Here is a 15747-nt window from a genome sequence, read left to right as displayed (position 1 = left end):
TAAACGCAGATCGGTTTCAACCCTCATCAGGTCTTCCACTGGGCATGAGGTGGCTCTTCCGAGCCACGCTCAGCTAAACTAAATCCTTGGCTAGGTGCGAGTGTTCTTGAAAAAAAGCCCAGTGGCGTCCCTCCATCGACACGTAACTTTTTAACCTTCAAGAGCACCTGGCATTCACCTGGAGTAAACCACCTTGCTACCGTGAGCACCCAGTATTTCAGTATCAGTATGGTAATGTAGTTTTCAACATATAAGGGATGCAAAGTCAACAGGCTTGTCATACATGCGACTGTTGACCCCTACTGAAACCTACCAATGTTTAGGAGTTTTCCTTCTGTAATTACACGCATAAAACAAAAGGCTCTAATGAGGGTTTTTTTTACTAAACATCTTTATATATATTTGGTTTGTTTTTATAACTAAATTAAAAATAATGCATATAAATAATGAATTTATTACTGGCCCTCTGAATGTTTGGAGACATCTTTAACAAGCATTTAGAAACTCTTACTGAATAACAAAAGGTTTGTGTTGGCTCAATAACAAAACACCTCTTTCTTGGTGGCTACTCTTATATTTGTTGAAGCGTTGGAGTGAAACCTCTGTTTGTATTTGACTTTGGTATTTGTAAAATCTCAGCTGCAACTAAAATGCACAAATTAAGAAGCTTTTCCGAGGAATTCCTGAAGTGGGAAAAAGATTTACAGGAAATGTGAATGAAAACATGACTGCTCAGACGTTCACAGCAATAGTGTATTTTGAATGCGAAAAAAAGCAGCCAACTGCTTTTAGTTTTGTCAAAAATAAAGATAACTGTTATAAAAATCCTTCATGACCATATCAGTCATTTAACAAAAGAGTGTAGGATGTAGGAATGAAAATAAAATATTAGATAAGTGTGACTGATTTGCGTAAAGTTTTGTCTGATGTAATTTAACGCAGTAAAAATGCCTTCATAATATTAATTGCTAACATATGGCGTATACATATATCACAAAAGATTGACTGGCGGTCTGTCCAGGGTGTACCCCGCCTCTCGCCCAATGACAGCTGGGATAGACTGTACAATAGAGCCTTTAACATGATTTAATCTTATAACTACAGATTAAACTAAATTAAAACACCAGGAGCCGTCCCTCGACACCAATAACACTTTTTTTTGTACAGGAGATAAAAGTTTGTCACCAACACTTCCCACACTGCCTGTTATGTCTTTACAGGACAGTGTGTGTTTAAAGACGGGATTGATCTTGTTCTCGGTAGTTTCCATTTGAGTTTTCTGTTCTTAATGTGCAGATTTATTGTTGATACATGTTGATATAAATGTTTGGATGCTGGTTTAGCTCAGCTGGTAGAGCAGGCTCGACTCCCGTTCTGTCATCCCACGTACTCTCCTTCCCTCATTCCCCGTCTCTCTTCACCTATCCCATCATCCATCCATCATCTGTACCGCTTATCCTGTTCAGGGTCTGGAGCCTATCCCAGCTGTCATTGGGCGAAAGGCGGGGTTACACCTGGACTGATCACCGGTCAATCACAGGGCTGACACACAGAGACAGACAACCTTTCACACTCACAATCACACCTACGGGCAATTTTAGAGTCACCAGTGAACCTAACGAGCATGTCTTTGGACTGTGGGAGGAAGTCGGATTACCTGTAGGGAACCCACACATGCCCGGGGGAGAACATGCAAACTCCACACAGAAAGGCCCTGTGCGTCTGAACCGGGATTCAAACCAGGAACCTTCTAGCTGTGAGGCAACGGTGCTATAAAGGCAAGAGCCAAAAAATATACACGGTTCATCTGATACATGCCATACTTCTTCCTTCACAACGAAACATTTAAAAAGAATCAGGCAAAAAAATCCAACCTGTACAAATCAGTGTTTTTTCCATTTATGTAGGCAGATACATAAGAATATAGCACCCATGGAAGCCCGCTGTTACATGTTTTTTCCCTGGATGAGGAAAAAAGTGCAATGGAGTCAAACATTATTATTTAGCGTACCTGTCCACCTGTCATCAGGAGTTAAAACCCTGCAAACCAACCTGCCTCCACTGTGTTCAGGCTTGATCATACATACAGTTCATTGAGATGCTTTATATTTTTCATAAACATATCGTAGCTCAAAGATTAAAATCTTTTCAAATACTTTTGCAGCTCCTCCCCACAGATTTATAAAAGTAAATAGTTGGACCACCATTTCATTAAAAGCAATATGACACCTTAAAAATGATCCGTAAAGTGCAACGTCACAATAAAGTCATAAAAGGCCTTCAATAAATATTCTCTGTACAGTATGTGCGCATGTACTGTCAGGCAGTCCCGTTATAAGATGAGTAGGAGTAGTGTTCGGTCTGGGCTGATTTTGGCAGCGAGGAGAACAGTTTATGGAGGTTGTGTAGGATGTTACACCTGTGATTTCAAGCTTCTGTCTCCTTCTAACCAATACTCCTCTGTCTGCATCTCCGTGAGCCGGGACACGGTCCTCTGGAAGGCAAACCTTTCCTCTTCTCCGCTGAAGATCGACAGGCTGCTGGCGTCTTCCTGTTGAACCACAGGGTGCAGAATTCAAATGAGAAATGTTTAGTGAAACTATTTCTTGTCTTTAGATTTTAAAATCTTTATTCGGGACTAAAGAGAGCACAAATCATCCTGTATGGTTAGTCTGAAATCCCTGTATTTTATGCACACATCTTTATGTTGTATGTTTTTGGCGTCATGCTTTTAGTCAGTTTTATATTGTGATCCTATAAACTAACATCCATCCATTATCTTCTGGGGTCGGGCCATGGTGGCTGAAGGCTAAGCAAAGTGACCCAGGCGTCCCTCTCTCTAGCAACGTTTTCCAGCTCCTCCTGGGGGATTCCGAGCGGTTCCCACGGCCAGACTGGATATACAGTATAATCTCTCCAGCCAGCTCTGGGTCTGCCCCGGGGTCTCCTCCCAGGTGGACGTACCGGGAAAACCTCCAAAAGACTGCGCCCTGATCAGATGCCCGAACCACCTCAACTGGCTCCTTTCGATGCGAAAGAGTAGCGGCTCTACTCCGAGCTCCCTCCAGATGTCCGAGCTAAGGCTAAGCCCGGACACCCTTTGGAGGACACTCATTTCGGCCACTTGTATCCACTCATTGTTTTGGTCCCAACCCAAAGGAACCTTCTAGCTGTGAGGCGACAGCGCAAAGCACTGCAGCATCGTGCAGCCCTGAGATAAATAATTGTTTACAAAATGTTATCAACATTCTTGTAAGATGCCTTTTCGGGTCCAAGCATGTGACACTTGTAAATACGTACATGATAAGGAAGTGTTTTGTTTCTGCTTTTAACAAATGTGTGATACTTATTTCCATTTTAATCAGTTTGATAACAGTCAGTGACTTTCTATTATTACAGTAATACATGTAGTAGATTGTTTGAAGGAGGCTGTATAATCAGCCAAAGTTGATGGATGATCTTTCAGTACACACAACAAAGACTGACTCACTTGTGTTTTGAGCTCTATTCAACGAACGCGTCAGCCGGCTTCATTATCGACATTAACGAGTGCAGAACACACCACAACATGACTAACTGGTTAAGCTGTGAGGAGTTGGCGCTCTCACCCTTTTCAGCCCCAGATCGTCCATCAGAATGTGGCTCTCGTCGTGACTGTGATCCCCGTCGTGTACGAAAATATCCTCCAGTGGATAATCGGCGAGAATCACCACCCGAACCTGGAACAAGATGAAATAATTATGATACAATTCCCCCGCGAGAAGCTCAAATTTAGCATTTTAGTGCAGGTTCAGTGTGTGTGCAGATGACAGCAGAGTACCTTGTGGTCGTAGAGAGCATCCACGAGCGTGATGAGCCGCCTGGCCTGAGTTTTCTTGTTCAGTGTCAGCAGAGGAATGTGTCGAATAAAGATTGTGTCAAACAGCCGCGACATCTCCAGGTAGTCACTGGCCCCTAACGGCTGAAACATGCAAACACTGGAATCAAAATACATGTGACTTTTATTTACAAAGCCTGAACTATGAAGGTAAAGTCTCAGTCTGAAAGTTCTTGTCTGCTTGAAACATAGATTGTGATTTTGTCCTGACATGTCCGTAATCTTTTCAGCCGCTGCAGAGCCACCTGTGAGTTAATCATTCAGAAAACGTAACACGGCCAGGAACTGTTCAAATCTGTTTAACTTCCTTTTAAATTCTGGTCGAGTTCCTGGAGTTTCAAAACACATCAAAAAGGCTGAAATACAGGGAAAGGAGAATAAAAAGTAAAGCACTTAATGCAAGATTAACGGAGCAGCTGAGATTAAAGGAGCAATTCGCTCCTGGAAAAAGCCGCTGTCAGTCAAAGCTGGTGTTCTCTGTAATCGATAGAAGCAATAAGATTTGAAACTGGCGCCATAGCTGTGGAGAAAGTTGTACAAACAGCTCATTCCACATTCCTACAACACTCAGCGTGCATTGCGCCCCTCCCTCGGAAAGGAACAACCCAGCGAGAGACGCTGGAGTGAAATACGACCGTTTCACTGCAGGCAACGGCTCAGAGCGGAACAGAATCCGAAATACGACGAGAATATACCGATGGATCGTCTTCAGGTCTGCAGTCTACATTTCAATCATGACGATTTTGAACGCCACAACATCGGAGGCAGGCGTCCTAGATTGAGGAAGTGTAGTTTAGCAAGCTCCCTGTTTTCCACGGCCCACTGGGGAAGCGGATAGCGTCCTCCAAAGGGACAGAGCCAAACTGCATTTGTTTCCTAACGTAATGCCGTTAGCTCCCCATAATAGCATGATAGGACTGAGGTTGAAAATCGGCAAACTGGCCTTTTAAGGATTATTTTAATAATCGATGAATCGTTTAGTCTATTAAATATCAAAAGACTGTGGAAAATGCTAATCACAATTTCCTATAGCCCCAAATCACATCTCAAAAGTGCTTGTTGGTCCACAAACAGTCCAAAATCAAAACATTCTTTATTAACCATCAAGACGTAAAAAAGCAGCAAATTCTCACATCTTAGATGCTGGAACCATCCATTGCTTGAAAGAAAATTAGCTGCAGACTATTTTTGAAATCTATTAATACATTTTTCAAGCAAATATTTAAATCCAATGAAATGATAAATGGACTGTACTTTATATAGCACTTTCTATAATGCGACCACTCAAACCGCTTTTATACTACATGTCACATTCACACACCGATGGCTATGCCAGCGAGATCAATTTGGGGTTAAGTGTCTTGCTCAAAGGAGCTGGGGATCGAACCACCAACCTTCTGATTGAAAGACGACCGACTGTACCACTGAGCCACAGCCGCCCCCGAGAAACCATACAAATGTGACCGACACATTTTAAAAATGTAAACCTATTGAAAGCGTGTATGTCATCATTCTAACAGCACAATGTACATGTATGGATATATGTTTCAAATAAAAGGTGTCAGAGACTCACTCTGTCACACAGCTCCTCAAACGTGCAGTCTGCGATGGTCCCACAGGCTTTGTTCAGACGCACCTTCCTGTTGTTAACGTTCAGGACTCTTGGTCGGGTTACTGCGGGGGAGGAGAGCAGTTTGGTAAGATATGAAAAGATCCAACTCCTGTGGTAATGCAGACGAGACGATGACCAAATCCGACATCAGCTGTAGTTTAAATTCCCCTTACTGTCGTTCTGCTTAAAAGCGAGCTCATCAAACATCTTGTCTAGCGTTGCTTCTACATCAGGTTCACTGGAGCTGCAGGAAACGTAACACTAATCATTAAACACTCTAAACATGCACACAAGATATTAAAATCTGACGTGATGATTTTTTCTCTTACAGAAAGTAGAGCTTTCCAGCAGACGGTCTGTTCCTTTTGCGGTAATCTATCCCAGAGTCCAGGCGAAGAGTTTGACAGTATTTCTGCATGAGAGAAGAGTGATAAACAAAGGGTGCTTTTGAAATGAAAAGAAGAAACTTAAATTGAATTGATTCCTAATACACGCGTCTCCTTTCTTACCTGCAACACAGCAATAAAGGGGACGAAGTTGACTCTCTGCAGCCCGTTTTTATACAGGTCTGAGGAAAGAGTGGGTAAAGAGTGGGCCATGAATTGTTTGTACATTTTCCCAATGCCTGATTAGATGATTTTGCCTTTTTGTGCGAAGCTGTCAGACAAAATTATATAAGTATAAATTTGATTTTTAATCAAATGAAGTCCTGTCACAGCTGTGTTGACATCCTAAGGACACCCAAAGGAAAACTAACTTGTAAGTACAACAGAAAAGTCGTGCTGGGATAAGATTTTAACCAAAATTCTGTGTTATGTTATGGGATTAAAGACCTTAAACCTTAGGGTCAGTTGTTGCAAAGATAGCAGTTTTTGAATGCATTTGGGCAGTTAAAAAAAAAAAATCAGATATGTTACAACACTTGTTTGTTACCTTCAGGAGGACGATTTGATGTGGCCACAACAACAACACCGTGACGAAACAGATTCTCAAACAGCTGCTTGAGAATCATGGCATCAGCGATATCAGTGACCTGCAATGTATTGGGTGTGGGTAAAGCATTACACAACACTGTTACGGATATATATATCAAAAAATATGTTAAAAAAAAAACTCTGCCAGACTTTATTAAATGCATCTATAACAAAACAGTTGTCACTGCAGGTACCTTGGTTTGTAAGTACATAAAAAGATTAGTACCTGAAACTCATCAAAGCACAGAAGACAGGCCTCCTCACTGATCTCCTCAGCCACCGGAGCAATGGGGTCATAAGACTTGGCCATTTTTCCTGCTTTCCTCTTTGGCATGCTCTGTTTAAGCCGATGAATCCCTGAAGACCAACAAAAAGAGCTGAAACTAATCTTGGCGATGTAGGAAAAGTAGATCCAAATACACTTGATTACTTTAAACTGCTGAGATAAAGCATGAACCAAGAAACCAAACAAACATATCCAATGAGTGAATGGAGCAATATGTCTATTTTACAAAGGCATGATATTGAGACTTTGGTATGCAAGACAGGGGATTGAGCAGCTCCAGCAGCATGCATATGTAACACAACACATAACGGAGCCTCAAATGTTGCAAAACTGAGATGTGGTGACTAAAACAGGAAACATAGGCTCAGTTCAACAACCACAGATCTGCACGGTTCTACAGACTCTGAACTTAACCTGTTCTGTAGGGTGATTGAAACGAAAGCACTCTAATGAATAAATAAATACATTGGAACAAATTTTCCTCTTGCAAAAATATGTTTGTTCAAACGAAGGCCATTAATTATAAAGATGAACTTTATTCCAACACACGCCTTAATGTGAATGGTGCTTCAACTATCTGACACTGCATCAAGTGTACTCACTTTTATGCACGTCCAACATAAAGCCGTGGAAATGAACTCTCTTCTTCTTTTCAGTCTCAACATAGGAATAAAACATGTCCATCACCATAGTTTTACCCGTGCCTGAAACAATAAAAAGTGTATGAGTTAAGGGGAAAGAATGTGATCAATACTTAAAACGCTGCAGCTCATCTCTCTTACCAACATCACCGTAGATGTAGTAACCATTTGGAGGCTTTGGCTTTGTGAAAAACTGGAAGACATGAGGGCAGACAATAATCAACAGGCAGGTTCCGGCATTACAAATGACCCAAAAACACATGATAGTCTACAGCATTACAGAATACAACATACAGATAGTTTAAATTTTGCCAACCAGGGTAATCAATAAGTACGTAAGTAAGTATAACATCATTTATCATTGGGTGTTTCTCTCTCTACCTTGGCGAAGATAGATGTCGGCGTGTTACTGTATCCTCTGAGTGTTTTGTGGAGCTGGTCCAGAGTCTGCAGCACCGCTTTCTGATGTTCATCCTCCCGCAGTGTCCCGTCTCTGATCAGCCCGCTGTAGTGATCCAGAGGCCCGCTGAACCTGGAGGCGCTGACACCGCTCTCCTCCACCACCTGCTGGGCTTTCACCGAGTAACCTTTAACAATATGACAACACAGATATAAACATCAGTTTAGCTCCTCTCTGTACATTTCAGCCCTTCAAAAAAAAAAACGAAAAAGAAGAAGTTTATTGATGAGGTAAATAACGATAATGTAGTGGACATAGACCAAAGGTTATCAAGTGACAGCTACTCGTCTGACAGCTGACAGAGCAGGACAAAATCAGTGGAAATAGCAAGGTAAGTTTGTACAGGAGCGCAAACATTTTAAGTGATATCAAGTTAACTTTAAAAGAAAGCAAACTAGACAAAAATTGGTTCATCAAAATTACAGCTAGTTCGACTTTTAAGTAGAAACTAGCATTACACAACCGGAAATACACTTAAAAAACACTCTCCATCGAGACGACTCACCAAAAACTGCTCTCACCTCGTGTGCAGATCTTTGGCAGAGATTTTAGAAGCTTTCTGGAAGAAAATTGTTCATGTAAAAGAAGCCTGAAGCCCAGAGAAGCTGAGGGTGACATCTTTAAAAACAGCGGTATGCGCACCGCCATCTTGGAATTAAACGTTGTCAACGTAACTTTATTAACAAACACATAACAAACAGAAGCGTTTTCTACTGACAGCCAGCAGCGGGCGAAGTTTCTTCCACAATATTAACCTGTATTTTAACAAGACTAAGACCTATCATAAAATCACACACAATGCTATAAATATATTACAATGATAACGGTGGCAATAAAATAGGTTACAATTGCACAGATAAATCAAAGCAAGACTGTTAACAACAAATACATTCAAAGTGCTTTACATATGATATCAAAAGCTATAAATAATATTAAGAAAACAAAAGGGGTATAAAAAGATACATGTATGTATGCATGCATGTTTTTTAAATGAGTAACAAAGTAGGCAAACAAGCAAGAGACAATTGAATAATTAGATATAACACCTCATTATAAAAGGACTGTTTAGTTCTTTATTTATTTATGTTTTATTAATGTATGATTTGCTCATCGCCTTGAAGTAGACTTGAAACAAGTGATTATTCAATAATGCAGTTTTGATAATCAATTAATTGTTTAATTAAATAAATATTCCAAATTTTCTAGTTCCACACGTACACTACAAGTGATTTGGCATAGTATAGATTTATGACTGTCCCCACTGTTGTTGTAGCGTCTACTGAAACACAAAAATTAACACCATGGGAGGAATATGGAGCTCCCATGGTGCTAATTAAAGTTAAATATAGAACATATACACCCGAGTCCAAGTAATGAAATACATCGGATGGAAACACAACAAAGACATACTCTGTTCATGTGGCAGAAAGAGGGATTACAGAGAAGCGGAACATTTGCAAACATTAAAATTAAAATAAACTTTATTATAAGGGCAGGGATGAAAACACCAGTGACATTAGACACGCACTGAAGATGACAAAATAGATATAGGGAAGATATGCATAAATAAATAGATGAGCAAGAATTATTCTTTATTTTTATGATATAATTTTTAGGTCGGCAACGTACAGTAATTATGTTATTAATCAATTTGACTGCTTAAATGTTATTGTAGTATGTAAATAGTGAAAATTTCCCACAGAAATGTCTTCAGATTACATGTTTTGTTGACTTATGGTAACATATATATATATATTTAAATTACACTAATATAAAACAAAGGAAAGCAGCATGTGATCACATTTTAGAGGCTGGAACCAGAGTATGTTTGGCAGTTTTTGCTTGTAAATGGGGTTTTTTTCACTCAAAATACTAAATAAATCATCTAAAATTCAGCTCTAAAATTGCTGTAATGTCAGATACCTGCAGTTTTAATTATACATCTGGTACTGCAACTAACACTTATCCTTATTAGCAATACATTTGACGATTAAGCGGGAAAAATATTGGCAAATTAATCGACAATTCTTGTTGCAATTCAAATTTCTTGACATATCCCAATATATAACGCATATATTACAAAGATAAGCAGCAGATGCACAAGCTTCAACAAGCAAGTGTTTGTATTTTCGGCTAAAACATAATCGCCAAAACCCTCATTCAATTATCAAAATAACTGCCAATTATGTTTCTGTCAGTGCACTCATGAAAAAAGAATTTAACATAAATAAAACATTCGTTCATTTGGATTTAAATGTTACGTTTATAGCCCCTAATACATCAGCTGGAAATGCACTGCAGAATAAAAACATTCTCATTATAATTTCGCAGCAGAAACAGTCTAATTGTTCCTCCACAGCAGAGAGCGAACCAAACATCCTGCAGACGGCCGACAGGGTGTTACAGGGCTTACACGCTTGTTGCCATGACAACAGAGCAGCCTTTCTCCCCCCCCCCCCCCCTCTCTCGCTCGTGTCTCTTTAATGCACACACACACTGTCACTCTCTGTCTGTCTCTCGTGTACACACACACACACACACACATATATACAGTATTACAGTGGAATCCGCCGTGCTGTGCTCTGCTCCTGGAAACAGGAAGAAAACAGGGAAAACAGCAGCGAGCGTAGGGAGACTCCACATCTGTTTGGATGGTGAGTATCTGCTGACCGCTTATTGTTTGTTTACATACTGTATCCTTTCGACTAATCTGCAGAAATTAGGTGAATTTAAAGGTATAAATTGTATGTTTTTCACGCCGGGTAGCGTGGTAGAGGTGCCACATATTTCTAAATCTCGTAGCTTCTTCTTCCTGCCTTATTTTTATAAAGATTAGGGTGGAAGCTGTCATCGTAATGGTAATTCATAGCTGGGTAGCCATGGTGAAGTCAATTTCCCTCCTCCCTCTGCTGCCGCTGCTGAATGCATTAGTCTAATGAGATGTCTGCAGCCTGTGTGCCGAGCAGCAGCAGCAGCAGCGGCAGCGGCAGCAGCAGCAGCAGCAGTGTGTACACCAAAAAGGGGACAAAGCCTCAAACAGCAAGAGCAAGATGGCTTTCCCTGCATTGTTAGGGAATTAGCTTCTTAGTCACCTTTAGGCTCGTGGGATTTAAGACAAAAGGGGCTCGGCTCTTGGGCTTTCACAATAGAAGACAGCAGGTAATAGACACCCCCCTCCTCCTCCTCCTCCTCTCAGGTTTATTGGTGTGTTATCAGTGCAGGATGGAGGTGCTGTTTCCTCCACAGCTCATGCATGGCTGCCTTTTGTGTTGTGTGATTATTATGGTGCTCTGCTGAATGAACCGCAATGCTCAGCTGAGTATTCTGCAGTCTGTCTGTGTTTGCATGTTGCTGATGTACACCTGCCCTGGATTGATGCTAACGCTGCTGTGTAATGCGCGAGGAGGAGGAGGGATTGACGTGCCAGTAAAGTGCATGTGTCTTTTGCATTTAAAAAGATTTTTGTTTCCCTTTGTCTCCAGCTCCAAATGAGTGTACCTGCAGCGACGGCTCAGAAATCAGACAACAACAGTGAGATGCAATCAGCTGCAGTGGCTCCCTCCTTCATCCCTAGCCAGGCGGGGAAGATACCGGGCAGGAAGAGAGGGAGACCCCCGCTCCGCAATGTCGCCAAGATGGATTTTCCGAACCGCTACCCCGAATCGCTCCCTCCGCTCAAAGTGCCAAAAAAGAGGGGGAGAAAGCCGGGCTTCAAGGTCAGCCACATGAGGGGGGAAACCGGGGGAAGAGATGTGGTGTGTGTGAGTGGATGCAGTGTGTTTAAAAATGCATGTGTACACAGAAAAGGCACAGACGCTCAGGCTCCATGCCCTTCAGGTTTTGTGGGACCCCAGTGTAACAGAAAGAGACTTAACATGTGTCCTGTAAATATTTCTACGTCAGAAGAGGAAATACACACAATGCATCCTCCACAGCAAAACAACTACAGCTTAATACAAATTTTGATATCCCGATTATTCTCTAATCCCTAATCCCTCCGTGATTTAGTAAAAAAAAAATGAAATAAACTTCCTCTCCTGCAGCTGAAACCCAGGATGGTGATGACGCCGTTGGCTATCTCCCCGCCCAGCAGCACCCCTGAGCCTGATATGAGCTCCATTCCTCAGGATGCAGCCACCATCCCCCACTCTGCCACGCCCCAGGTGCTCACAGGTAAGACATAAATCCCCATAAAAGATGCAATAATGGCCTTTTTGTCTCTACAATCCAATCCATGTTATCACGCATATATATAAAGATAATTTGGGTATCATCTGTATTCCTCCTCCCTCAGTCTGTATCTACATCAACAAACAGGCCAACACAGGCCCCAACCTGGACAGGAAGAAGATCCAGCAGCTCCCCGATCACTTCGGACCCGACCGGCCCTCCGTTGTTCTCCAGCAGGCCGTCCAAGGCTGCATCGACAGCGCCTTCCAGCAGAAAACAGTGTTCACCCTCCTCACGCAAGGCTACGGGGGAGAAAAAATATCAGGTGTTGTACAGAGACCTCCCTCAGGTGTTGCTTTCAATTTGTTCAACAGCTTCTTTTTCGTCTTCTTTGCTGCTCCTAAGTAGAAAACATGCAATAGTAAACATCTCATTTGTGGGAAATTGCAGCTAAAGTGTCGTGTTGTGCCTTTTTTTTTTCTGCTTTTCCAGCCACGTTCGACGGGAAGCAGCACCTCCTCAGCCTCCCCGTGGTGAACAGCATCGACTATGTGCTCCGTTTTCTGAAGAAGCTCTGCCGCAGCTTGCACTGTGAAAACCTCTTCAGCGATCAGCCCATTACCCAGCACAGCGGTGGCTCCTACCAGTCAGATGGTACTTCTAAATTCTGTCTAATAAAAGCAACTATCCTGATACAAACAAACTCTTTAGCTAATTTTGACTCTAATCTTGTCTCTAGCTGAAACAGAGGACTACCAATTAGACCAGTCAGACGGCAAACGCTACTCGGTGGACCCCGGCGATTCTGCCTTCAGCTCCATCGGCTCGTCGTACTCGCCAAAGACTGCCTACGGGTTTCGTTCGCAGCAGCAGTTCTCAAACGGCTCGGCTTCAATTAACATGTGCCGGCAGTCGTCCACCAGCCCGAGCACGTTTCCAGAGAGCAACAGGACAGGTGAGAGGTCAAAGACAAAACCAAGAGTGCTTCAATCTTTCTTTCAGGTACAAAAGTAAAGCTTTCTTCCCTTTGTTTTTCCAGGAGGTTATAATGCACCTTCAGAGTCCCAGGAGTCCAAAGCTCCACCCAATAAAGACCCCTCCACCTGGTCTGTGGAGGATGTTGTCTGGTTCATCAGGGAGGCTGACCCTCATGCTCTCGGCCCCCATTCAGACGTCTTTAGGAAACATGTAAGCTCGTTTTTCTGTCTTGTCTCACAGCTGATTTATCGGCTAGAATGAACCCTTGCTGATCTGATCTTCTTCTGCTTCTCTCAGGAGATCGATGGAAACGCTTTGTTACTCCTAAAGAGCGACATGATCATGAAGTACCTCGGACTCAAGCTCGGGCCGGCCTTGAAGCTTTGCTACCACATCGACAAACTAAAGCAGACTAAGTTCTGAAAATCGTCTATGATACATATTTTCCCATCCGATCTAACGGTACATACAGGAAGGGTTACATCTGAGGACTCCAGGTCTGTGAGACAACGCAAAGAGAGTAAGGTCTCGAGTATGAGGTGCATATTTTTCTTTACGGTGCTTAGAGGCGCGATTTTGTCAACTACTTTTAAAGTGCAAAAAAGAAAACTGAAGGGTGCTTTTACAGTTTATTGAACTTATTTGTTGTTGAGGGTGAAAGAGTAACAGTACTGTAACTTCTGTGTAAAAGACATGCTCTTAGTGACGATCATACAAAGCCAACATTAACGTTAGCTTCAACAGGCTAACGTCACATGCAGTTTAAGTTTGGGTGTGTAAACCAGGTTGCATATAAGGTAATTTAGCGCAGTATTGCATCCACAGATTACACACTTTAAGAAAACAGTCCAGGTTTTTTACCTGACAAAAATCTAACCTGCAACTATTTTGGCCACTCTGGGCAGCTGCATCATCTTTTAAGCTAACATGGTGAACTTGTTTGCTCACTACGCTAATAAGCTTTTTATATACATATCCAGCAGTTACTGGGAGATTTTATTATTAATTTGGAGCCGATTCTGTGTTTACCTGTTGAATGTAACGACGATATTTGCCCTCTTTTAGCTCTGTTTTGGTCTCCACCAGCTTCTGAGGGAAATATCTGACTTTTTAGGTGCTAAATGCTCGCCGAGTTGCTGACCATGTCTATCTGCTGCAGATGTAGGTGATAGTTCCCGATTGGTTCTCCACAATAAAAAAAACAAGTCTTGCTGTTTTGAAGACTTGAGCACAGGAACAGGGCAGGAGCTCTGGAGAGCACAGGAGGACAGTTAGTTAAAGTGGTAATCTCGAAGATCTCAGTTTCGTTTTCTTTGGCGGCACCTATGGCGATAAACCGTAATTGCGGGAGCACACTTCCCAGATATCCAAACAGTACTGCATGTGTGACGTCCATGGTTGGCTCCAGTTGTAACTCTTGATTTTCCTTGCTCACTGGGCACCGCTTTTGATTTTTTTCCATGAAAGTCGGCACCAACAGCCAGTCCATAATTCTGCAAATGCAAAGGCTTTAATCAGTGGACCGAAGGCTCAATCACCATTGGGTTCACTGGGCAATAGTGACATTTATTTAAATGAAAATCTTCGAGATTATCACTTTAAAGTTAAGTGAACCATCTCAAACGTGGGACCTTACTCTCATTACTCTCTTCCCATTGGCTCGCAGACATGAGGTTGGCAGTTTGACCCTGTTGGTGCATTTTGCTGAGGATTTCCACGATGTCATGTGACGATAATAACAAATTCACCCTTCTGTCTCTCTCTTCTCTTACTTTCTCGCTCACTACTTTTGGCACAGACTTTGAATTGGATGCGTCCTTCACACACATGTAAACATAACGTTATAACTACCAGGCCAGTGTAAGAAGAAGTTTTGTCTTCATGAGTAGCACATCTGTCTGCTGCATATATACAGTATATTCATCGTCTGACAAGAAATGTATAAGAGAAAACACTTTGTACCTTTGTCAGATCTCACCATAGGACTTTCTTTAAAGTTAAAACATATCTCTACCTGTACTGAAACACGGTACAGTAAACAGAGCGTTGCTTTTTGATGGAGAGATTTAGAAAATCATTTTGATACTAATGTTTTCGCATTACTGTGTAACAAAAAAGTAATGATCCCATTGGCGTTTCCATTCTTTTTTTTTATATAATTCATATATAAAAACAGTATAACCTAAACAAAACATAGCGTACAAAGAAAGACAGTTGCTCTCAGTATATATACAGAAAAATGAGAGCACTGTGAGCGTCATATATTAATGTTTCCATATGCAAGATTGTAACATGCCAATTATCTTCCTAGGCTCATGTATACGAACGTTTACTTCTATTCATATGTTTTTATAGTGTTGATACAGCCGTTGTCAAAACACTAAACACCTTAATGTCACACTGAGAAAACCTGAATGGCCATGTAAATTGGTATATAATATAATATTGCTTTTGTATACCACTTCAGGTGTACAGTATGCATCCTTTTTTAATCAATTAACCTTTGTAAGTGAATGCTGCTGTAAAGATATTACATGTAAGCCATGCCTAGTGAGATCAAGCTACGGTGTTTTATTTTGAAAATCACTATGAATAAGAGTTTTAGAGAGAGCTGAGCGTATCAGTGCTCCATGCTGGTGCTAAAGTTATCTATGTATTCAACTGTTTGCCTTTGTGTTCGTGAGATGTAAAAGGAAATGTGTATACTGTACTGTATGTGAGTATTAAATTAAGAATTCAAGTAATCAGA

At 41.5% G+C, this 15747-nt stretch overlaps 2 protein-coding genes across 3 annotated transcripts; one reads left to right on the top strand and one right to left on the bottom strand.

Annotated features, from left to right (window-relative positions):
- Positions 1 to 1898: 1898 nt before the first annotated feature.
- Positions 1899 to 8501, bottom strand: afg1la (AFG1 like ATPase a). The gene is made up of 13 exons (XM_069662046.1): positions 8372 to 8501; positions 7772 to 7977; positions 7532 to 7583; positions 7352 to 7453; positions 6690 to 6820; positions 6423 to 6522; positions 5999 to 6057; positions 5819 to 5901; positions 5663 to 5733; positions 5451 to 5551; positions 3821 to 3961; positions 3609 to 3719; positions 1899 to 2551 (listed from the first exon to the last, which is right to left on the bottom strand). Exons 1-13 carry the CDS (start codon positions 8496 to 8498, stop codon positions 2414 to 2416), a joined length of 1422 nt encoding a protein of 473 aa, XP_069518147.1. The 5' UTR covers positions 8499 to 8501; the 3' UTR covers positions 1899 to 2413.
- Positions 8502 to 10427: 1926 nt separating this feature from the next.
- On the top strand, positions 10428 to 15747 carry LOC138591277 (sex comb on midleg-like protein 4). Of its 2 annotated transcripts, none has more exons than XM_069661816.1 (8): positions 10428 to 10504; positions 11333 to 11566; positions 11894 to 12023; positions 12145 to 12345; positions 12513 to 12674; positions 12760 to 12975; positions 13060 to 13208; positions 13296 to 15747. In XM_069661816.1, the coding sequence occupies exons 1-8, from the start codon at positions 10502 to 10504 to the stop codon at positions 13419 to 13421; spliced, it is 1221 nt and encodes a 406-aa protein (XP_069517917.1). In that variant the 5' UTR covers positions 10428 to 10501; the 3' UTR covers positions 13422 to 15747. The 2 variants fall into 2 exon arrangements, with proteins under 2 accessions (XP_069517917.1, XP_069517918.1); XM_069661817.1 differs by lacking the exon at positions 10428 to 10504 and adding an exon at positions 10944 to 11009.

Source organism: Semicossyphus pulcher, unplaced genomic scaffold (assembly GCF_022749685.1).
Source record: "Semicossyphus pulcher isolate SPU_LCO1_2020_fin unplaced genomic scaffold, fSemPul1.0.p SCAF_14, whole genome shotgun sequence".
NCBI classification, from domain to species: Eukaryota; Metazoa; Chordata; class Actinopteri; order Labriformes; family Labridae; genus Semicossyphus; species Semicossyphus pulcher.
This window is presented reverse-complemented; position numbering and strand designations above follow the sequence as displayed.

Excerpts from the sequence above, each read along its gene's own strand:
- afg1la (XM_069662046.1), bottom strand. The coding sequence starts at position 8,498 with ATGGCGGTGCGCATACCGCTGTTTTTAAAGATGTCACCCTCAGCTTCT. Across the intron at positions 5,902-5,998 it reads CCTTTATTGCTGTGTTGCAG|AAATACTGTCAAACTCTTCG; the intron begins GTAAGAAAGGAG and ends TCTCTCATGCAG. Across the intron at positions 5,552-5,662 it reads CGCTTTTAAGCAGAACGACA|TAACCCGACCAAGAGTCCTG; the intron begins GTAAGGGGAATT and ends CCTCCCCCGCAG.
- LOC138591277 (XM_069661816.1), top strand. Across the intron at positions 12,675-12,759 it reads TGGCTCCTACCAGTCAGATG|CTGAAACAGAGGACTACCAA; the intron begins GTACTTCTAAAT and ends TCTTGTCTCTAG. Across the intron at positions 12,976-13,059 it reads TCCAGAGAGCAACAGGACAG|GAGGTTATAATGCACCTTCA; the intron begins GTGAGAGGTCAA and ends TTGTTTTTCCAG.